The 24931-nt window shown below is 40.1% G+C and overlaps 1 protein-coding gene across 2 annotated transcripts in view; it reads left to right on the top strand.

Moving 5' to 3' along the window:
- The first annotated feature begins 3082 nt into the window (after positions 1-3082).
- LOC122877684 (calcium homeostasis endoplasmic reticulum protein) overlaps positions 3083-24931 on the top strand; it is a 35990-nt gene continuing 14141 nt past the window's right edge. Inside the window, exons 1-14 of one of the 2 annotated variants that reach the window (XM_044199567.1) lie at positions 3083-3298; positions 4612-4785; positions 7253-7291; positions 8418-8587; positions 9166-9303; positions 9392-9543; positions 13968-14079; positions 16026-16115; positions 19453-19663; positions 20403-20566; positions 22102-22356; positions 22568-22760; positions 23981-24222; positions 24613-24746. In XM_044199567.1, the coding sequence (XP_044055502.1) occupies positions 3274-3298; positions 4612-4785; positions 7253-7291; positions 8418-8587; positions 9166-9303; positions 9392-9543; positions 13968-14079; positions 16026-16115; positions 19453-19663; positions 20403-20566; positions 22102-22356; positions 22568-22760; positions 23981-24222; positions 24613-24746 (2099 nt within the window). In that variant the 5' untranslated portion in view covers positions 3083-3273. The remainder of the gene's footprint in view (positions 3299-4611; positions 4786-7252; positions 7292-8417; positions 8588-9165; positions 9304-9391; positions 9544-13967; positions 14080-16025; positions 16116-19452; positions 19664-20402; positions 20567-22101; positions 22357-22567; positions 22761-23980; positions 24223-24612; positions 24747-24931) is intronic. The other variant, XM_044199568.1, reaches the window with a different exon arrangement.

A 24931-nucleotide genomic window follows, 5' to 3' on the forward strand; every position in this document is an offset into this window, starting at 1 on the left:
ATACCTAGATATGAGTGTTTGAGTGAGGATCGCCAAGATAGTGCTGGTGGGGGCTGTGCACTGTTTATTAAATTAGGGAGACAGTGTAGAAGAATGGGTTGTGTCTGCTCTTGAGTGTGTAATAGCAGAGATATGGTGTTCAAATGGAAGAATATCTTTGGTGAATATGTATAACCCTTGCAAGTGATTATCAGAGGCAGATTTCGATCACATAATGGACAAAGTAAGACAGCCTGTTATCTGGGTGGGAGATTTTAATTCTCACAACCCATTAGGGGGTAGTAAAACTCGAGATGCAAATGGGGCAGTGGTTGAGGAATTCATTATGAATGATGGTAGGGTGACCCGTTTCTAGATATGCTGCAACACAGTGTCCTGTATTAATTTAACTAATGCTTCAGGAGAGTTAGTGAGATGTGTTGAGTGGGATCTTCTTGATCGATATACAATGGGCAGTGACCATTTTTTAATTTTAAGATGTTTCAGGAGATGGTTGATTGTTGATAGGGTGGGCAGCCTAAATTGATTAGATTATTCCAGGGCAGATTGGGAGAAATTTTGTGACAACTATATACAAGCAGTTGGGAGGGTTGATAGTGAGGGGGGTGAAGAGAGCTGGAATTGGTCTCTATGTGGTTTGCTTATGGGGGCAGTGGGAGGATCCATCCCTAAAAAGGAGGGGTTTAAAAGAAGGAAAATAGTTCCTTGGTGGAACAAAGCTTGTGATCAGTGGTCAGAGCTATGAATAAAGCGTTGAAGCGTTGAATAGTGTGCCCGTGGCGTCAAATTTCCATATTTTGCTGTAAAACAGGAAGTAGTTGTTAACTGGATTGTATTTGATCATATCTGTCCCAAACTTCACATTTCATAAGAGTCCCGCCCTGAAGACATCTACAGTGGTGTGAAAAAGTGTTTGCCCCTTTCCTGATTTCTTATTGTTTTGCATGTTTGTCACACTTAAATGTTTCAGATCATCAAACAAATTTAAATATTAGTCAAAGATAACACAAGTAAACACAAAATGCAGATTTTAAATGAAGGTTGTTATTATTAAGGGAAAACAAAATCCAAACCTACATGGCCCTGTGTGAAATAGTGATCGCCCCCTAAACCTAATAACTGGTTGGGCCACCCTTAGCAGCAACAACTGCAATCAAGCGTTTGCGATAACTTGCAATGAGTCTTTTACAGCGCTGTGGAGGAATTATGGCCCACTCATCTTTGCAGAATTGTTGTAATTCAGCCACATTGGAGGGTTTTCGAGCATGAACTGCCTTTTTAAGGTCATGCCACAGCATCTCAATAGGATTCAGGTCAGGACTAGGCCACTCCAAAGTCTTCATTTTGTTCTTCTTCAGCCATTCAGAGGTGGACTTGCTGGTGTGTTTTGGATCATTGTCCTGCTGCAGAACCCAAGTTTGCTTCAGCTTGAGGTCACAAACAGATGGTCGGACATTCTCCTTCAGGAGTTTTTGGTAGACAGCAGAATTCATGGTTCCATTTATCACAACAAGTCTTCCAGGTCCTGAGGCAGCAAAACAGCCCCAGACCATCACATCAGCAAGTGAGGCCTGCAGTTCTTTGGATATTGTTGTGGGGTCTTTTGTGACCTCTTAGATAAGTCGTTGCTGCATTCTTGGGGTAACTTTGGTCGGCCGGCCACTCCTGGCAAGGTTCACCACTGTTGATCTGAAACAAGTGTGACAAACATGCAAAAAAAAAAAAAAAAAAAAAATCAGGAAGGGGGCAAACACTTTTTCACACCACTGTAGATGCCTCAGGAAATGTCCAGTTGTTTGTAAGGGGAAGAGTATAAAAAGTTGAGGGCAGTAGTTTTCATAGCTTATTAGATGAGTTTGACCTCTGCATGCACTGCAACTTTTCCTCATAGTGGATGTTTCCAATACAGCTTCATTTGCTCGGCACAAGTAAGTAAATTAAATCATTCAAAACACAAACTACTTGTGTTCATTCGTCTATAAGTTATTGCTTAATGTCCCGCTAATTACAACATACTACATCCATGGTATCACCTAAAACTACTTTGCTAGATGTTTGGCTGACTGTCAAGTAATATTCTCAACATGATAAAACTATTCATTAAGTCAGTTTAACATTTGATTGTGTGGTCAGTTATAGTTGACTAATGTATGTAAACTTGCCACCATAGGAACAGCGATTAATGTTACATAACCTTCGAAACGGGCCACAATTTGCGAGTGCACGTATGGCACACATAGCATTACACCTACTGTGTGTGTATGACAGAGAGAATATCAGTATTTTCTTAAGAGTTTAGATATTTACCTTATGAAACAAAATAGCCTATTGCTTGAATATTATAAATCTTGTTTTATTATGTTTTTTACATGTAGTTACACACTGCCGGTGTTTGGACGATTTATGCTGCCTTGTCGAAAATTTTTTCCTTATGTGTTTCCATTTCCAGTTGTGTATATCCCATAAAGTTATAACTCTTAATATTATGACGTCTTTTATTCATGTTTTTAAATTACAAACAAGGGTAACTGTACTGTAAGAATATGGGGGGCATATTTTGATACTCTATTATAATATCTTTATTTAAGATTTAGGGGTAGCGTATTTCGATAGACCAATATCAAATAATGCTCCCACTACAGAAGCATTTTATATTACACCACTACTCACTCCATGTATACTGTAAGAATATGGGGAGCATGTTGAAATACTATATTATAATATCTCTATTTAAGATTTCAGGGAGATTGTGGGTCATGCACAGAACAGCTAAGCAGCACATTTCAATAGAACAGCTGTTAAGAAAGTGGCTGGTAAAAAAAATTGAGTGCTGGGAGATTTTGGAATCCACCAGCCACAGTGGCAGGTGGACAAAAAAAGTTACTAGGGAAAAGTAAAAATAAAAACCAAACTGCTAGAAATATCATTGACTTTCTTCGTACTACAGGCCTGTATCAAAGGATTTAGACAATTGGGACCTGAAGAAGAAGTAGTGATCTTTCCATCCAGAGTGAGGCAGCAATGTGTTAAACGCGCCTAGTCTGCCATTATAAATCCAAGAAGAAGAGCTCCACGTGGCGCTGTAGACAAATCAGACGGCTGTTTTTCGTGTCGTTGTTTCTGTATCATACTTCCGTTGTACGTCAGAGGAGCAATGCAAGTGTTTTTTTTTTGGGTCAATTTTATAAAGCATTTAGAGAAACACAAAACGAGCTGTCTGATCTCTGGACTATCTGTTAAGGTTCGGCGGGTTCGCTGTACCTAAAGCCAAACATGGATATCCCCAATCCCCCCGAAGGTGAGCAGTACGTTGCAGCGTTGTATGATTTTCATTAAACGTTAGCTAGCACCCATGCTACCTGGAGCTACTGCTGTACTACACAGCTAACATTACCGCTTCATTTAGCATTTCAGCTAACGTTAGTAATATTAGTAGCTAAATGTGTATCTAACAGGTTTTTGTTTACACTTATGAACAATGGTGATAGAATAGTATAGTAACGTTAACAGCTAACACTTTGTTGTTTCAAGGTGTTTTTAAGGTAGCTAACGTGAACTTTCACGGCTAAAGTTATTTATTTTTCGTCCAAGTTTGCGATTTCCTTTTTTCCCCTGTTTGTTTTAAAATTTGATGCCATTCTCGATAAGTCAGGTATAAAGTTAACGTTAGTCAAGTAGCAAATGCAGAAAGGTTCATAGTTAGCTACTTTATGTGATATGGTCACCGCGCATTCTACAGTCAGTGGTGTGCATTAAAACATCGATTTCCGGTGCAGACTATGAATTAGGATTGCCTCTCCTACGTCACTAATATCTGCGTGTAAATTAAAAATCAGGTGCCATGAAAATCGTTAGATGCCTATACACAGTTGAGTATGTGTGTCTTTAGCAGGAATTTAGGTGTTAAAGATTGAAAGCACAAGCTCAGCTGATCAAATGCATATCATTTATTACATTATTACATTACAGATATTACATTACGTTTTCACGTTGATGGTCAGAATTAGCCCTGGTTTGTGCCTCTTTGGGTTTTCTTAAAGATAAATAGCCAGGCAGCAATCTCCGAAAAACCCAGAATATCCTTTAAGTAAACTTACCAATGTTTTTAATGTATTTCCAGAATCTTCAAAGACTATTCTAACCATCTGGATGAAAAATAAATGTCTGCTGCATAGTAAAACATTTTTAACTAGTTTCCCAAGTTGCAAAGGTGTTTCCTAATCCAAACATAGATGATAGCCTGAAATGGCATATTTCCTTGCTCAATTTGAACAAAGTGAACCAAAGTTACAACATTTTATTATCATTATTTATTTTTTCAAAAGTCTTTGAGGATTCTGGGAACACCTTCAAAACTTCCTGTTTTCTTCAAAGATCACTGGATATTTGTCTTTCAGAAAAACTGCTTAGTTCTGTAACTGGAATATGATAATTCATAAGAGGCACAAACTGTGGTCAAGACAGAATAAATGTTCTAAAAGTGTCAAAAAAGCACAGGTCACTGTAATTTCTTCCTATCTTTTGTTATTTGATTGCCATTACTTTTAGACAGATCACTAGCTGTCAGCTCTGACTGTATTTTTTTTCCTCTTCTTCTCTTTCCTGGTGCAGATCAAGAACTGAGGAATGTCATTGACAAGCTGGCCCAGTTTGTTGCTCGGAACGGGCCAGAGTTTGAAAAGATGACAATGGAGAAGCAGAAAGACAACCCTAAGTTCTCCTTCCTCTTTGGGGGAGAATACTTCAGCTACTACAAGTGCAAGCTTGCTATGGAGCAACAGCAGCGTATGTAGTTAAAGGGGCAGTCCACCATAAAAACAGATTTTGCACATAGATATTTGTATGATGTTGGAATGCTCAGTTCCCAGTACTAAAGCCTTCATGAAAATAATCAAGACATTCAATTAAAATGTAGCTTGTACAATTTGAATAAAAAAGAAAAGCCAATAAGTGATAAACATTTTATTAATTTCATCAAATTAATGCATGTCCTGTGTCAACTCGTATTTAAGGCATATAACCCAATTAGAACACCTTGTGCACCCATTTACAGAAAATGTGGGCTGTATTATTTCCTTTTTTGGGAGAAACTGTTGATTGAACTCTCCAACATCATATTAATAATGTTTTTCCATTTTAGAGTGGATTTTTTTCTTTTTATGTTATAGGCATCCAAAGCCTACCTAAGCATCCCTATCAAGCTAATGCTGTACTTCATTGTGCTTACTTATAGCACAGGGTAGCTCTTTTCTGCTGCCATGTCAGCTGTGTTCTACAGTAGAGCAGCAGTACAACCACAAGTTGCCTCCATCTTTTAGGCCATGTTTTCAAAGCAAAGCCACATGGAGATGACCAGTCCTGAACTGAACTTAGAATTCACTCTTTATTTGGATCAAGGGTACGGCTGGGTATGGAACCATAATATGTTTTGAGCACAGATTAAATTGTGTCCTTGGCACAAAATGATTAAGTACCCACAGTTGGCACCCAATGGCAACTTGTATTTCTTAATTGTGTTAACATATGATCAAGTTGTTTCATTATTCAAATCAGAATGTTGTCAATTTTATTGTTAACTGTATTTAGGCATGGTTCTTATTAGTGGTGGGCAATAACACTGTATATACCAAACCATTCATATCAATACAATTTAAAATATCCATGTCCTTTAATAGCTCTGGGTGCATTAGACCATTGTTTGCAATGGGTGCAATCCCAAAACCCGAATGGTCAGCATTGTGTGGCACGTAAGCACAATATCACGTGTACTAACAACTCTTAAACAATACAGACTAAAAAAACACACATTTTGCATGGCTTATTGTGGCTGAATCAAAATGGAAAAGGTACTATACTGTCTCTGCCAACACTTAAAGCTGTGAAAAGATACTGTAAAATAAGTTCACCAAAGCACCTGTTGCTCTTTGGTTTCAGCTGATAGAAATTTCACACCTGCCACCTCATATGACACCTGCACTCCATTTCAGCGGGTTCCCCCTCTTGCCAATATGTAACAAGTTTTGTACAAGTTTAGCACAGCTCATGTTGAAAATCAATGAGCTGGTTGATGGAAGTAATGGATTCTAATATGGTTTTTCGATATGAAGTACTTTATGTCAGGTATTTAATTTGTGGATATATATATATATATATATATATATATATATATATATATATATATATATATATATATATATTATATATATATATATAACAATGTCTCCCTCATATCTGATGAGTCAAATGTTAAACTGAATATGTAAATAAGTTAAGTAACATGTAAACCAAAGTTTTTTTCTTTGGTGGTTCTTACACACTCACAGGCCAAGCTCATTTAAGTGTAAGGCAGTTGAATTGGGACACAGCTTGCATGTATCAGCCTCTTATTTCCCATCAATACACTTATTTTGATTGCTCATTTAATCACCACTGATGCTAAACACTGGATGCGCTCCAAAACCTGACCAGCACAGTGTTTGTTTGAGCCATGTGGGTGTAGTTTCCAATCCCCTTCAATTCAGCACACAATGCCCTGCACGTGACGTTTATGCCAACCTGAATCGATGTCTCCGAGTAAACAAAATACCTTTTACTAACAGCGTTGTGAACAAGACTATTAAGCACATATTTCACATGGCTTTTAGTGGCTGAATCTAAATAGAAAAGGTATTGTACTGTCTCTGCAAGTGCTTACAAGCTGTAAAAAGATGAAATTGAAGTTTACCATAGCATCTCTACCACCTGTGACTGTTTGCTCAACTTCAGACCTGCCTCCTCATATGCTGCCTGCACTCCATTGCCAGCAAGGCCAAATGTAAAAAAACAGCGCACCAGTCCTTGTCCTGGATATTCTGTCACCCCCTTCTTATCATTGTAAAAACAACAGTACTGTGAGGAAAATGGAAAATGCTCCCTGGGAAAAAATGGACATAGATAAATCATTACACATAGGAACCAATATAATGCTTTTTTTCTTTTTACTTTATTTTTTCTTTTTTACAAATGGGTACAGTTATTTAACTGTAGTATTATGTATTTACTCAGTTTTTACTCATCATCTATTAATGCCCCATGTTGCTTATGTAGGGGCAGTCAGAGCTTCTTAAGCACCTACAGTTTTGGTCAATGAATGATGGTCAGGTGATCAATGGTCTCGTAATAATAGCACAGTGTTGTGCAGGGTTGCATTGAGTTCTTCTGTCAGTCATGTAATACCACTGAAATGCATTAAAGTTTGCTTTTCTCCACTTAGATCCCTTTACCCACGATGGGGAGGAGTATAAATCTGAAGGTATTTATTTGGAACCAGATTTGTCAGACGAATTCAAGATTCCAGTTGGAAAGTCACATTTTGTTTTTTCACATTTTTGCTGGACATTATCACACCTGTGCTTGAAAGCTTTTTGGTTTGTTTTCATTTGCATTTTTCATGTTAGGATGTTTTTCTTTTTGAGTTTGTGCTGTATTGTTATTTTGAGACTTGACTGAAGATATCTCAAATGGTTAAAAGGCCATCTTTAAGCTGTCAGGTTTGCTCAGATAAACAGGAAGAGGAGCCTGGTGACATGTCTTTAAGCAAGGCCTTGTTTTTTAATCTGTCTGTCTCTGGAATGCTTCTTCTTAGGATTCAGGGCAGCTGTCATTCTCGTTACTGTTGTGCCACATCGCTGTCAAACTAGGGCCTAAAATCAGCATACATTTCAAATTTGTGGAGCCAGAATTTAACTGAGGGAGGCATTTTTGACAGCTTGCATTATTATTAAATTATTTATCAACTCGGGACATCCCTAGTTAGAATTACATACGTTTAAATATAATAAAGCATTTTTTAAAATTACATCTTTATGTAGGCCAGGGATTATGTCTATCCATCAAAGGGTGAATAATAAAATGGGTTTATTGGTTTTAAAATATTTCCACCTCTTGGAAATATGGAAATGTGATTTCATCTCATTGTGCAGCCCAGCTGTAGTTAAGTAACCAGTATTTCTGTTCTATGTTTGCAAGCCTTGGTGCTTCTGATCTTTCTTTTATGATTTTTGGAGATGCCAACATGTTTCCTTTCTGCAGCTGTTGTTCCTGCAGTAGTCAGTGGGTTAGGAATGACAACAGTGGTTGTGTTAATGCAGGCTGCATGTTTTTTAACTTTTGTTAACTCTTCTGCTTTGTTCCTGGAATGTTTCATCTGCTTGGTTTATGTAAACTATTACATCTTATTTGAGCTTTAGGTCACTTTAATTGAAATAGTTTTGTGTAAACAAACAACGCAATATCTGCCTTGTACATGATTTATGGAATACATCTTTCTCTTTGGGCGTCTACATCACGGGAGTAGTCGTACAGCATCAGCCCTTTACCAAACCTACAGACTTAAAATTTTCATATTGCCTGCTGTTTTCCTGCTGCTGTTTTTGCAGAAATGTACAACCCAGGCGCCAAAGATGTGGTTGATATTCCTCCTCCACCGATACCAATGATCGCTCCGCCTCCGATTCCTCCGCCTGCTGCGCCCTCTATCGATGAGCTCATTCAACAGAGTCAATGGAATCTGCAGCAACAGGAACAGCATCTGCACACACTCAGACAGGTACAGAGCAAGAAAGAAATTATAAATCTGGAATGATGAGCAATGCTCTTTCAGGGTGTTCCCCAAATTTCTGAGTAGCCAGCCAGATAAGTAGTCAGCTAAGGGATTTTTGCGGTGGCAAAATTGTTTTGGTGAGGTGAATTTTACCAAATGAAACACAGCTGTGTTTGACAACACCCCGTATTAGTGTGAATAAACATTTTATCAAGGCCCAAACCTTATGAATTTAAACCCATACAGAAGAGTAACCCTATTTCAACAAACAAAACATGGATCAGAAATGTTGTACATGCAAGGGAAGTAAATGCCGGTGAATACATAATTAAGTAAAATTCCAAAATAATAATGAAAAACGGTGTGAAATGTAGTTGTTCTACTCTGTTATCATACAAATGTATGATAGCCCTTCATCTTCTTGTCTTCCCTGATGAGAACCAAGTTTGGTTTGGCATCTTCTATTATTTTGTTTCCTTCCTGTTAATTCCTCTTACTCTAAAGGGGAACATCATGAGAACGGGGGGCAGGCTGAAGAAGAATGGTTGCATTTTCTTATGTTTTTTCTCTTCCTTTCAATGTAGGAACAAGTGACTGCAGCCATAGCTCTGGCTATGGAGCAGCAGACCCAAAAACTGCTGCTGGAAACTCAGTTGGACATCACAGAATTTGACAACCTGCTACAGCCCATCATAGACACCTGCACCAAAGATGCTATCTCTGTAAGTCTGCCATAATGGAGATGACATAGATTCCTAATATGATTGAAGAAAAACCTTCATCTCACTCATGTGTTTGTCTTCCTCACAGGCTGGTAAGAACTGGATGTTCAACAACGCCAAGACTCCACAGCACTGTGAACTGATGACATCACATCTTCGCAACCGCATCACTGCTGATGGAGCGCATTTTGAGCTTCGCCTACATCTCATCTATTTAACCAATGACGTTCTCCATCACTGGTACACAAACGTAAATGCATACGTAAACACGTGGATTACTTTACTCCTACACTTTGTTCATCATCAGAAAATAAATGTAATTAGCCTTCTAGGGAGTGTTATATAGCCCCAATGGGGGGGGGGCTATATAACACTCCATTTGTGTTCACTTTTGGGCTTGGGTGTGGCATGTCGGCTCTATAGTGCCCCCTATGACTTTTAGCCTTCAAAACGGCTAGGGATAGTGGAAAACTCAGGAAACTTGGCACATGCGTCCGAAGGGGTGTGTTTTTGTTTTCTGGTATAGTCCGGGGCTTGGGTGTGGCAAAATGGCTGGATAGTGCCTCCTACAAAGCAGCCCCCGCAGTACGTTTTACCTTGATGTACGAAATTTGGGAGGCAGGTATATCATTTCTAGACTTATAAAAAGCCATATCCTAAACCCAACAGGAAGTCAGTAGATTTTTAATTTAGCGTGCCATTTTTTGCCATTTACAGGCTCCGTACTTTAATAAACTCCTTCTAGAGAATTAATTGGATCGACTTTGAATTTGGGCAGTGCAATCTAAAGACCTTTGCGATGCTAAATTGCGAAGCTTTTTAGGTTTCCTCAAATGGTGTTGCCGTGGCGATTCTGTGTTCCAAAATCAGTAACTGTGCTACCTCAGCTCCTCATCATTGGATCTTTTCCAAATTTCACATGCTTGATAAGCGTCCTGGGCTGAGGACATTTTAAAGGCTAATTTGGAGTTTTATTGTGTGATCTACACTTGATACATGGCAATATGTGTATAATTAGTGCATGTTCTCTAGTGCCACATAGTGGACGCAGGAAGTGATATTTAACTCCTTTGCACAGTGCCCGATGGTCTTGAAGAATCACAGCGGTGTCAGCCGGTCTCTGGTCACAAGGCCGCGGCTGTTCCTCCCACTGAGGCACATGTGGAGACGAGGGCCCATTTAACGCTGCTTGCAGCTTTATTTACTATTCTGCTCTTCAAACGTATTTTTGATTAGCAAGGGATGCTCAAAACCTTACGAAACTTCATCAGAACTGGCAAAAATAGCAGGCTGATAAGGGTCTTTGCTTAGGGTGTGACAAATTGGCTCAATAGACCCCCATAACAGTTTTCAAATTCAAAGCCCCCTCCTTTTACTTTGAGCTAGATGTACAAAAGTTGGGTATCATCACTAGACTTACCCTAAACCCAACAGAAAGTCAGCCATTTTGAATATAAAGTTTTTTTTGTTATTTATAGGGTCTGTACTTTAACAAACTCCTAGAGAATTAATCAGGTCGACTTCAAATTTGGGTTGTGTAAAAGACCTTTTGGGATGTTAAATTGTGAAGCTTTTGAGTTTTCGTTGAATAGTGTGTCCGTGGCGTCAAATTTCCATATTTTGCTGTAAAACAGGAAGTAGTTGTTAAATGGACTGTATTTGATCAAATCTGTCCCAAACTTCACATTTCATAAGAATCCCGCCCTGAAGACATCTACAGTGGTGTGAAAACGTGTTTGCGCCCTTCCTGATTTCTTATTTTTTTGCATGTTTGTCACACTTAAATGTTTCAGATCATCAAACAAATTTAAATATTAGTCAAAGATAACACAAGTAAACACAGAATGCAGTTTTTAAATGAAGGTTGTTATTATTAAGGGAAAACAAAATCCAAACCTACATGACCCTGTGTGAAATAGTGATTGCCCCACCTGTTAAAACATATCTTAACTGTGGTTTATCACACCTGAGTTGAATTTCTCTAGCCACACCCAGGCCTGATTACTGCCACACCTGTTCTCAATCAAGAAATCACTTAAATCGGACCTGCCTGACAAAGTAGACGTAGACCAAAAGATCTTCAAAAGCTAGACATCATGCAGAGATCCAAAGAAATTCAGGAACAAATGAGAAAGAAAGTAATTGAAATCTATCAGTCTGGAAAAGGTTATATAGCCATTTCTAAAGCTTTGGGACTCCAGCGAACCACAGTGAGAGCCATTATCCACAAATGGCGAAAACATGGAACAGTGGTGAACCTTCCCAGGAGTGGCCGGCTGACCAAAATTACCCTAAGAGCGCAGTGATGACTCATCCAAGAGGTCACAAAAGACCCCACCACAACATCCAAAGAACTGCAGGCCTCACTTGCCTCAGTTAAGGTCAGTGTTCATGGCGCCACCATAAGAAAGAGACTGGGCAAAAATGGCCTGCATGGCAGAGTTCCAAGACGAAAACCACTGCTGAGCAAAAAGAACATTAAGGCTCGTCTCATTTTTGCCAGAAAACATCTTGATGATCCCCAAGACTTTTGGGAAAATACTCTGTGGACTGACGAGACAAAAGTGGAACTTTTTGGAAGGTGTGTTCCATTACATCTGGCGTAAAAGTAACACCGCATTTCAGAAAAAGAACATCATACCAACAGTAAAATATGGTGGTAGTGTGATGGTCTGGGGCTGTTTTGCTTCTTCAGGACCTGGAAGACTTGCTGTGATAAATGGAACCATGAATTCTGCTGTCTACCAAAAACTCCTGAAGGAGAATGTCCGGCCATCTGTTCGTGATCTCAAGCTGAAGCGAACTTGGATTCTGCAGCAGGACAATGATCCAAAACACACACCAGTAAGTCCACCTCTGAATGGCTGAAGAAGAACAAAATGACAACTTTGGAGTGGCCTAGTCAAAGTCCTGACCTGAATCCTATTGAGATGGTGTGGCATGACCTTAAAAAGGCAGTTCATGCTCGAACACCCTCCAATGTGGCTGAATTACAACAATTCTGCAAAGATGAGTGGGCCAAAATTCCTCCACAGCGCTGTAAAAGACTCATTGCAAGTGTGACAAACATGCAAAAAAATAAGAAATCAGGAAGATTTCACTTCACTGTACATGCCAGTATTCACTCATAGTCATAGCTCCATCTACTGGCTACAGGAAATTACATGTTTTATACTTTCATGTCCTCCTAGCAGGTTGACCAGATCCACCTCAAATTTTGGCAGAAAAGCCTTAAGACCTTTTATGATGCTTTATTGTGAAGATTATGAGTTTTCATCAAATGCTGTTGCCGTGACAACGCGTCATTCGACATAAAACAGGAAGCTGTTTTTGAGGGGCTATGGATGCTTGAAAACTCGCAAAACTTTGCACCCCTTCTGACGTGTGCGTCATTTGTTATCTGATATGGTTTTGGGGCTTGGTTGTGGCAAAATGGCTGGATATGGACCCCTACAAAATTTCGACGAAGCAGCCCTCTTGGTCCGTTTCACCTACATGTACTTAATTTGTGGGGCAGATATATCATCTCTAGACTTAAAAAATACTCTAAACCCAACAGGAAGTCAGCCATTTTGAATTTACAGTTCAATTTTAGGCTATTTTCTTGCCATTTACAGGCTCCATACTTTAACAAACTCCTAGACGTTGTGATGTTTCAAAATTAGTAACTGTGCTACCTCGGCTCCACATCGTCACGTCTTTTCCAAGTTTCACGTGTTTGATAGTAGTCCTGGCCTGAGGACGTCTACATGCCAATTAGGAGTTATATTCATTGCGCCACCTACTTGAAACAGGAAGTAAGCCTTGTGTGACAACCATCACTTGATCTAACAAATCCTTTCAGACAGAGAGGAGAAACAAACAAACAAACAAAGGGAGATAGAGCCATGATAACATGCAAAATAGGAGAGAGAAGTCAGGATTAATGTCCTGGGGGATGAAGATCCAGATCATCGACTGGATTTAACTCCTTTTGTGCAGTGTCCAAAATTCAGTGCCGCGTCGACCGACCTCCGGTAACCACGTCACGGATGCGTCATGCCCCCATGTGCAGGAGGTGTGAGGGCCTGCTCATCGCTGCTTGCAGCTTTAATTAAGTTTTATATTTGATTTCACTAATTGAAATGTGTATGTTAAATGCATACAAGGTACAATGAAACTGCTGGAGTTTAACATGTAAGCATTTACAAAATGGCTTGTCTAATAACAATTTGTCAGTGTGTAATCGAACAGTCAATTGTGAAAAAGTACAACAAAGTGTTTAATTTTTAACATATATCAAGCAAAAATGGGACACATTTTGTTGCAGCTTCTCCAATTTGTGGATTTGCTGTTTTTCTCTCTTTTATGTCACTTTTAACTGAATAAGTTTGGGTTTTGGACTGACAATTGAAGGTGGCAGCTTGGGCTCTGGGAAATTGCATTGTCATTTTTTCTATTTGTTGACATTTTTATAGACTAAATGATTAATTGAAAAAATTATTGAGACATTGACCAATAGCCATTAGTTGCGGCCTTGGTCCCATTAAGAAACACCTTGTATAAAGAAGCTTATTTGGGTATTAAAACAGATTTTGTGGAAAGATTTAGTGAAAATTGTTGAGCAGCTTTTAGTATATGCCTTTTGTAATGTGATGTTTGTGTTTTTTTATGTGTCCTCCCAGCCAGCGGAAGCAGCAGAAGGATTTGTTGGCAGCGCTGCAGAAAGTTGTGGTTCCCATCTACTGCACCAGCTTTCTCGCTGTAGAGGAAGAGAAGCAGCAGAAGATCACCAGGGTAAACACCTGCTGATTTTAAAAGCACATACAGTGGTGTGAAAAAGTGCTTGCCCCCTTCCTGATTTCTTTTTTTTTTTTTGCATGTTTGTCACACTTAAATGTTTCAGATCATCAAACAAATTTAAATATTAGTCAAAGATAACACAAGTAAAGACAAAATGCAGTTTTTAAGGTTGTTATTAAGGGAAAACAAAATCCAAACCTACATGACCCTGTGTGGAAAAAGTGATTGCCCCACCTGTTAAGTTATGTTTTAACTGTGGTTTATCACACCTGAGTTGAATTTCTCACCACACCCAGGCCTGATTACTGCCACACCTGTTCTCAATCAAGAAATCACTTAAATAGGACCTGCCTGACAAAGTGAAGTAGACCAAATGATCTTCAAAAGCTAGACATCATGCAGAGATCCAAAGAAATTTAGGAACAAATGAGAAAGAAAGTAATTGAGATCTATCAGTCTGGAAAAGGTTATATAGCCATTTCTTTGGGACTCCAGCCAACCACAGTGAGAGCCATTATCCACAAATGGCGAAAACATGGAACAGTGGTGAACCTTCTCAGGAGTGGCCGGCTGACCAAAATTACCCCAAGAGCGCAGCAACGTCTCATCCAAGAGGTCACAAAAGACCCCACAACAACATCCAAAGAACTGCAGGCCTCACTTGCCTCAGTTAAGGTCAGTGTTCATGACACCACCATAAGAAAGAGACTGGGCAAAAATGGCCTGCATGGCAGAGTTCCAAGACAAAAACCACTGCTGAGCAAAAAGAACATTAAGGCTCGTCTCATTTTTGCCAGAAAACATCTTGATGATCCCCAAGACTTTTGGGAAAATACTCTGTGGACTGACGAGACAAAAGTTGAACATTTTGGAAGGTGTGTGTCCCATTACATCTGGCGTAAAAGTAACACCGCATTTCAGAAAAAGAACATCATACCAACAGTAGAATATGGTGGTGGTAGTGTGATGGTCTGGGGCTGTTTTTTGCTTCAGGACCTGGAAGACTTGCTGTGATAAATGGAACCATGAATTCTGCTGTCTACCAAAAACTCCTGAAGGAGAATGTCCGGCCATCTGTTCGTGATCTCAAGCTGAAGCGAACTTGGATTCTGCAGCAGGACAATGATCCAAAACACACACCAGCAAGTCCACCTCTGAATGGCTGAAGAAGAACAAAATGACAACTTTGGAGTGGCCTAGTCAAAGTCCTGACCTGAATCCTATTGAGATGGTGTGGCATGACCTTAAAAAGGCAGTTCATGCTCGAACACCCTCCAATGTGGCTGAATTACAACAATTCTGCAAAGAATTATATTTGTTTGATGATCTGAAACATTTAAGTGTAACAAACATACAAAAAAAATAAGAAATCAGGAAGGGGGCAAACACTTTTTCACACCAATGTACATGCTGTACTAGTATCAGACCAATGTGGATTTTGTGTCCATTTTCAATATTCTTAACTCTTTACAGATTGCAGAAGTATTTTATTCTTGGTAGTAATATAAACATCATGGGACACTCAAACTCTCCCCAGCATAATTATAATAAAATATATTTACAAAAATGTGATCTTTGATCATTTCTTAATTTGAGTCATTTAAGGGACTCCTATTGTCATTTAATGGTGTAGTGGTATATAGTATAATGATCATTGTCAGTTGCACTGACTGGAGTCAGTCATTTTTATTAGGACTGTGTCAGCCAATGCTGTATATCAGCAAACAATGCTGCAGTCTAATTCTAATATTTATTCATATAAATAGCTAAATATACAGCGCTGGTAAGTAAAGGTTCCTCAGCACTTTCTGCTTGTTCTGCCCTTCATTTATTTAATTGGAAAGCTAAAAACATTCTCTATCTCTTTTTTGTTGAAATTGTTATCCCTAAGTATAAAGTTATTTTTCTGTGATTATTCCCACCCCCCTTCTCCTTCCCAGTTGTTGCAGCTTTGGGAGAAGAATGGGTACTTTGATGATGAGACCATTCAGCAGCTCCAGAATCCAGCGCTGGGCCTCGGCCAGTACCAAGTGAGTAGAATAATACTTAAGGCTCTGCTTTCCTGCCAGCGCAAAGCCAGCGGTAGGGTAAACACAGTTATTATGGAGTTTTCTTCAGGAGCTAGTCTATTTTTTGCGTCAGTTTAGTAATTTCCTGGCACCAAAGTGTTTGTGATATGGTCTATGTGTAATTTTACACACAGATGGCACAGCAGCGGTAACTTAATTAATAATTTCAATAATAATAATAAACTTTTAAACTTTACAGCACTTTAAAAAAAAAAAGTTACAAAGTGCTTTACATGGTTGAACGAAGATTAAAGGGCCAGTGTGTTAGGAGGAGCTATTGGCAGAAGTGGAATATAATATTTATGTATGTTTTCATTAGTGTATAATCACCTGTCAGTAATAATCGTTTTGTTTTCATTACCTTAGAATAAGCCACTTTTATCTACATAGGGAGTGGGTCCCCTTCCACAGAGGTTGCCATGTTGAACCGCCATGTTTCTACAGTAGCCCAGAACGGACAAACCAATCACTGGCTCTAGATAGGGCCTTTCGTGTTTTTCACGAGTTTCGTGACCATAGTTTCTCCTACAGGCTTGGAACGGGAGGGTGATGCGAGCAGTATTCAAATGGTTGTCAACTGCAGTTTCACCGCTAGATGCCACTAAATCCTACAGACTGGACTTTTAAAACATTTCAGGACTGAGGCACATAAAATCTGACAATTAAAATAATACAAAAATAAAATGGTAAAAATACCCATCAATAATATAAGATAAAAACACTAACAACAATAATAAAACAAATAAGACATGTTGGAAATAAAACAGTATGCAAATATGAATAAAAAGCTTTTTCCAAAGGATAAGTTTTGAGAATTGAAAAGGTGTCAATTCTGCAAGTCTCAGATCCTCAGGTGGGGGGAGTTCCAGAGCTTAGGGGCCCTAACTGCAAAAGCCCAGTCACCTTTAGTTTTGAGCTGTGACTTAGAGGCTGTTTTTATCTGGCATTAATATGCATCTTGGGCGATCAGATCACAAGTGTGCAGCTCTAAATATGTCAGTTCACACCTGGCATTAGAAGGCGTCTCGAGTGACCACTTGTGATCGGATCTCACTTTCCCGCTCTATATGCAAATAAAACACGTAGATCATTTCCAATTGCAAAGACCAAATGCGTCGTTGTTTTTAACCTGAATTTAATGTATATCAGACCACAAATAAGACAAAAATTTGGGTTGTTTATGGAGTGTTTAAACTCCCCCTGGTGTACTGAGCTCCCAGTCTGGGCAGAGTCAGCTAGTGTTAATAGGACCGCTAGCTCCTCAGTTAACTGAGTTGAACAGCTACAGTTAGCAGTTAAGCCGTTAAAAGCCGTTGGTTGGGTAACACCACAGGTCAGAGGGGCCACAGAAGAGGAGGCATCACCGACGACTACTGAAAAAGTTCTGTTTGATTTAAACAAGTCTAGAGCATTATCCCTGATGCCAACCCACTTTTCAAGACGATCCATTACAATAGAATGATCAGCTGTGACAAATGCTGAGCTGAGAATGAGAAGAATTAAAATCGGAACAATCTCTAGCATCAGCTGTAAGTAAAAGATTGTTTGTAACTTTAACTAGTGCAGGGCCCGTTCAAAACGTGTCTGTTTGGAACAGGCCAATTGCTTGGCCTCCGGTTCTGGTATTGCTGTTGATTTGTGGTGTGAATGAGTATACAACAACATCATAAAAGAAACTAACATTCTATTTATTTGGGGGGGTCTTTTTTGCCTTTATTAGATAGGGACAGCAGAAGAGAGACAGCAAAGGGCCCCAGGCCGGAATCAGACCCCGGCCGCCTATAACCATAACTATTATACACAGATGTTAAATGTAAATGTGGTGAATCTTTTTTAATTTCAAGTATAATGAGGGCATTTAAAAATAAAATACATAAAGGAGAGCTTTTGAAAAAAAGTGCATACAGAAATAAAGTGGATCAATCATATTGTGCTCTCAGATCATTTATTTTCTGTGCCTTCAGTTCGGATCATTTGAGGGGGTATATTTGCTTATATATTATGGGTCAGGTCTTATATTAACAGGTCGTGAATTGATTTAGAGATAATTACAATTCGTGTTGAGCTTTGCCGGTGTGGGGCGGGTACAGGTTTGTAAACTGTCTTCTGTAGGACTCTACTCTGGAGATAAATAAAATTTAAAAAAAGTAAACGACAGGTTTAGTATTAATAAACTTTGAATAAACAAGCGAGCAGCGAGCAGAGTATGCTGTCTAGGAATGTACAGTGGTGTGCAAAAGTGTTTGCCCCCTTCCTGATTTCTTATTTCTTTGCATATTTGTCACACTTAAATGTTTCAGATCATCAAACAAATTTAAATATTAGTCAAAGATAACACAAGTAAACACAAAATGCAGTTTTTAAAAGAAGGTTGTTATTATTAAGGGAAAACAAAATCCAAACCTACATGGCCCTGTGTGAAAAAGTGATTGCCCCCTGAACCTAATAACTGGTTGGGCCACCCTTAACAGCAACAACTGCAATCAAGCGTTTGCGATAACTTGCAATGAGTCTTTTACAGCGCTGTGGAGGAACTTTGGCCAACTCATCTTTGCAGAATTGTTGTCATTCAGCCACATTGGAGGGTGTTCGAGCATGAACTGCCTTTTTAAGGTCATGCCACAGCATCTCAATAGGATTCAGGTCAGGACTTTGACTAGGCCACTCCAAAGTCTTCATTTTGTTCTTCTTCAGCCATTCAGAGGTGGACTTGCTGGTGTGTTTTGGATCATTGTCCTGCTGCAGAACCCAACTTTGCTTCAGCTTGAGGTCACAGATGGCCAGACATTCTCCTTTAGGAGTTTTTGGTAGACAGCAGAATTCATGGTTCCATTTATCACAGCAAGTCACCTTCCAAAATGTTCAACTTTTGTCTCGTCAGTCCACAGAGTATTTTCCCAAAAGTCTTGGGGATCATCAAGATGTTTTCTGGCAAAAATGAGATGAGCCTTAATGTTCTGAACTTTTTTTTTCAGAGACCACAGCCTCTCTCCCTCTGTTTCTGCTGGTGCTTTTAAAGGGGTGAGAGGAGCTCATGTGATGGTCATTACTGAATCTCGCCCTGACTCCACCTTCCTCCTACTTATAATGTATTCAGTGTTTCTTCCATGTTGTGCCAGTGGTTTGCTGTGTTCACTAAAATTACAAAAGTGCGCTGGTCATATGCACACATTTATGTGTACCTGGAGATTTGGCCTGTGTTTGTGCCCTATTTCAGGAAAATAGAGACCTTAGTGGTTTTCATTCACTGATAACACTGGCATTCTCAGATTTTACACACCCTTGTCCTCTCTCTCAGGCGTCTCTGATAACAGAGTATGCTGCGGTGGTGCAGCCAATCCAGCTGGCCTTCCAGCAGCAGATCCAGGCTTTGAAGACCCAGCACGAAGAGTTTGTTACCAGCCTGAAGCAGCAGCAGCAGCAGCAGCAGCAGCCGCAGCCTGCTCCTGTAGCACAGCTAGCTACCCCTGCTGAGCCAGAAAAGGCCCCACTTATGACCACACAAGCTGGTGAGAAGACACACGTAACAAAACCAGAGATACATGAAATCAGATTCATTGTTCTGTCGCTTTTAGCAGGTATTTCTGCCTCCGGAGCTGCGGGGTCTGTGGTTGTGGACCGCCTGCTGCCCCTGTGTTCCTGCTCGACAACTGCTACTACAGTTGTTGTTATTGGCTCTGTTACTGATGCTGACATTATTCTTCCTATAGCTGTCATTCCTATTATTACTCATTTATCAATATTAACACTATTCTACTATTAAAAAAATAATAATACAAATTCTACCTGGTCTTTGCATTGTGCCTCCCTAACCCTATCCCCTTCCCCCAAACCCCTTCCCACTCACTCAATCACTCACTCACACACACACAAAAAACCTAACACGGCAGCGGTGGATGGCCGCCCACCATTGAGTCTGGTTCTGTCCAAGGTTTCTGCCTGTTTAAAAAGGAAGTTTTTTCTTGCCACTGTCGCCAAATGCTTGCTCATGGTGGGATTTGTTGGGTCTCTGTAATTAATATTATAAAGAGTACGGTCTAGACCTGCTCTATAGGAAAAGCACAATGAGATAACTTCTGTTATGAATTGGCGCTATATAAATAAAATTTAATTGTTTACATGGCAACAAAACCAAAATGTTATAGTATCTTGTCTTAATTTTTGCTCTATAGGATTGTGACCTGCTCTACATTGGGCAAGTACATGTATGTTTGTGCTGTAATGTGTCTGTGTGTGTTATGTGTGCAGGGGATGTTAAGCCTCCCATGTCGGGTCGTCCTCCAGGGGAGTTTGATGGAGCTTCATCCAGGCCACAGGACCCCAGCAACCCCAGTGGAACCTCAGAGATCCCCTCCAACAAGCCTGCATGGTATGACCCCCAGCACATGGGCCCCTGGAACCCCAACCAGCCGGTAAAGACCTATGTGTTTCTGTGTGTGTGTGTGTGCGCAGTGTTGTAAATTTAGTTTTTTGTCCACCTGCCACTGTGGCTGGTGGATTCCGAAATCTACCAGCCACTCTTTAAGTTGTTCTGTTGATGTGCTACCTATCGAGATGTGCAGCTTAGTGGTTCTGCCCATGACCCACAATCTCCCTGAAATCTAGATATTATAGTATTTTTACATGCTCCTCATATTCTTACAATATACATGGAGTGAGTAGTGGTGTAATATAAAATGATTCTGTAGAGGGAGCTTTATTTAATATTGGTCTAATATCGAAATACGCTACCCCTGAAATCTTAAATAAAGATATTATAATAGAGTATCAAAATATGCTGCCCATATTCTTACAGTACACATACCCCTGTTCCTTGTTTGTAATAAAACAACATAAGGTAAAGTTGTGGCTCGTTTTGAGGGTTATTTAACCGTTGTTCCTACAGTGGCATGTTTACATACATTAGTCAACTATAACTGACCACACGATCAAATGTTAGACTGACTTTCTGAATAGTTTCATCATGTTGACAGCCAAACATCTAGCAGTATTAGGCGATACCATGGCTGTAGTAGGTTGTAATTAGCGTGGCATTAAGCAGTAACTTACAGCAAATTTGTTTGTTTTGAATGATTTAATTTACTTACTTGTGCAGAGCAAATGAAGCTGCATTCAAAATATCCATTCTGAGGAAGAGTTGCAGTGCATACAGAGGTCAAGCTCACCTAATAGGCTGTGAAAATGTAGCTTTCGTTTCCTTGAGGCATTGTGGATGCAGCACAAGCTGGCCAAGTTTAACAGGCTGGCTTTGTAATGTTTCTTTGCAAATGCATCACAAATTAAAAAAAAAAAAAAGTCAGAAAAGTGAGTGATGAATAAAAGGATGATTCATGTTTTCATGTTACTAAATGCATGAGTTGATGTCGTGAATCAATCAACACACCTTAAATGTGAACCCCTGCGATGAAACGCCACATTGTTTTCTGTGTCTCCTCGTTAAAGTGTCTGTGTGAAACAAGCAGACTTGCGATTCAATCTACGTTGTGGAATGTCACAAATTGCTCTCTTACACAATTTCTATTCATCTGCCACTGTGACTGGTAAATTGAGCAAATTTACCCAGATGTGTCCGTGCATACTTTCTTCTGAATCTCTGTAGGTGCTTTGACATACGACAGCTCAGTAGGGCTTGGAACAGGAAGGCAGTGGCTCATCATTGCTATCCATACATTACATTTACATTTATTCATTTGACAGCCTAGAAGCTTCAAATTGGCCTGTATACAATGTGTGATGGAGAGTGACTAGTCTGTACATTACTTTGGTGTACAAAGCAGCTGCTGGATAGAGTAGTGTTTAAAACTGGAGACTAGGGTCCAGCACCGCCCCCTACGTTTACAATTGGCTCCAACGCGATAATTGGATGCTTGCTTGCTGATAGGACATGTTGTAAGACTTCAGGCAACAAGCGACACTCATGTCCTTTCTGGCTTTTGTCCTTCCCCAGCCTCCTTTTGACCCAAACCAGCCTCCCCCTCCTTGCCCTCCCTGGAACAGCCACGAGGGGATGTGGAACGACCAGAGGGATCCAGGGAACTGGAGCGGCGGTCCACCCAGAGAAGGAGGCCCCTGGAGCGGTCCAGGTGGGTCTGACCCAGGCCCTCCATCTTGGAACTCATATGACCAGCAGCCACCATGGGGGAACCAGCCTGACCAACCTCCGTGGGGCCAGAGGGAGCCCCCATTTCCTCCACGTATACAGGCATGTGGTAGATGATTACGGTGGACTGACTTTCTTTGATGTCTTTCACCAGTTTTTATTGTATTGCATGGTATAATCTACATTTACTATCTGTAATTACAGTACATCCTAGTCTGAATTTGACTTTGTACTTTTTTTCTGTTGCAGCAAGGACATGATTTTGCTGCCCATTTACATCAATGACTGTATTGTCTAACGTGCATTTTTACAGAGACCTCCCCATTTCAGAGGGCCCTTCCCTCCCCACCAGCAGCCACCTCCTTTCAACCAACCACCACCACCACACAGTTTCGGACGCTTCCCGCAACGCTTTATGCAGGATGACTTTCCTCCCAGACACCACTATGACAGGCCGCCGTACACCCCACACCGTTTTGATTATGCTCAGGGAGATTATCCTGGAGGTATGAAGTTACTAATCAGTAACTTACTTAACACTGAAACCGCCAGGGGTTGCTGTATACCTAAAACCGCCAACGGGTAAAGTTTACCCACTATTACCCACAGAATGCATTGATTTTGTGATTATTTCTGCTACATGTTGCTCAAACACACGTTGCACAAACATTCAGCACCTTGGTTGTGCATTTCTCACAAACAGCATTCCTGCACTTCAGGCATTTACAAATGTTTACAAATGTTTTATTCTGTTTGGGTTGCGCCATGCAGGTCATTTTCCTGCACTCTTGTTCATCTGTGAAGGGCACGTCCGCACGTAGTTACTCTTTGATGCCATCCACTCTGCATTGTAGATGTTGTAGTTATATTCTAAAGTCTGAATTTAAATGCAGCATACAATTTAGAAAAAAAATATTGATTATTGCAGTGTTTTTATAGGCCTACATAATGATAATGTAGAATAAGAATCTACGGTGTTCTTTCTGCTTGTTTGTTTCAGACTTCATCCAAACAATTACACATACAAAAGTTTAAAAGTCCAAATGTAAATATTTATTGAAAAGAAAGTTCTAATCAATTCCAAAATTCAGGCAGTTTGAAAAAAATAAATAGGCTATCCACTGCAGCATTAGTTTTGATGATCACGTAACCAAAAGTTACCAATTTATATAGCCTTGCTATGTTGGCTAATGAAAATGAATGCACATCAACCCAGGACACATCGCTCAGTTCTGAAACCTCCCCACCATCAGACTCTCCTGCACTCAATGCATTGAGCAAGTGTAATGCCTGTTTTGCATTCATAACTCCCTTTCTCTTATCCAAATTGAAGATTAGCCTATGACTTGACGCAGCTCACGCATGGTAGCAGACAAAAGGTGTCGCAACATAGAATGTTTATCTAAACGTGCAAAATTAATAGCGTGAAAATTACTGCGTTCTCTATAGGGGTAAATTTTACCCGCTGCTGCTTAGAGGTCTAAATGCCCATTTTTCAAATCTGGCTTTATCTTGACAATTTTTAACAATAGGGGGTGCGACATACTTTTACTCGAATATTTTATTGAAACAAAGTTACATACAATTGAAAAATAGCTGCGGATAAAGTTTACCCATTGGTGGTTCTAGTGTTAAATGCATCTGTAAAGCTACCTGTTTTTGCACCTGCAATTATATTTATTTACTTTTCTTGTGTATTTTAACAATATCCACCTCTGTTTGCCAGACATGCCAGGTCCTCCTCCCCATCACCATCCCAATCAGAGGCTTCCTCCCCCAGGTATTGGGGCTGATCATCCTCCCTGGGGTGGAGGCCAGCACCCGGATTTTGGCCCACCCCCGCACGGCTTCAACGGCCATTCACCCCACATGCGTCATCGCCAGCATCCGGTCCAAGATGACCCCAGTCTGGTGCCCAACGTACCTTACTTTGATCTGCCAGCTGGTCTCATGGCTCCGCTGGTCAAAGTAAGTCACCTGCTTCTGATTTGAGGACAAGAGCAATAAATTAGTATGTTATTAGCTGGTTAAACTTAGAAAGTTACTTTCTTGCTACAAAAAAGCATGATTGAACACTACCAGAGGAGAAAAGAACAATGGTAAAGTCTGATGCACTGTCACATTGGCTTACAGAATGGATATGATCCAAGACTGCGGAAGTAGTTTACAGAACACTGTTTTAGGAAAACTTGGAAAATTGCCAAATAGATTATAATAATAATGGAAAAGGCCAATCCAAATCTGCCACAGTTCTGATCCACTACCAGCACAGTTTTAAAATTGGCTCATTAGACTTATTTACCCACAACTATCAAACCTGCATATCTCATGATCCTCCTTGTACTGTCTATTGCTCAGCTTGAGGACTGTGATTATAAACCTCTGGACCCTAAAGACATCCGGCTGCCCCCTCCCATGCCACCTAGTGATCGGTTGCTAGCTGCTGTGGAAGCTTTCTACAGCCCTCCATCCCATGATCGGCCTCGGAACAGGTACACACACACCTCGACTCCGTCTGCAAGACAAATCGGACTGAAGTTATAATTTAGTCAACTGATCAGTCTTAGTGGCTGTTGTTAAAAATAAGAAACCTGTCAACACTACCAGAATATTTAGCACATTACTAATAAAAAAGAGCAAGGAGAGAAAAAGATTTCATAAGAAGTTTGCTGGTGAG

The sequence above is a fragment of the Siniperca chuatsi genome, linkage group LG6, assembly GCF_020085105.1.
Source record: "Siniperca chuatsi isolate FFG_IHB_CAS linkage group LG6, ASM2008510v1, whole genome shotgun sequence".
Classification (NCBI taxonomy): domain Eukaryota; kingdom Metazoa; phylum Chordata; class Actinopteri; order Centrarchiformes; family Sinipercidae; genus Siniperca; species Siniperca chuatsi.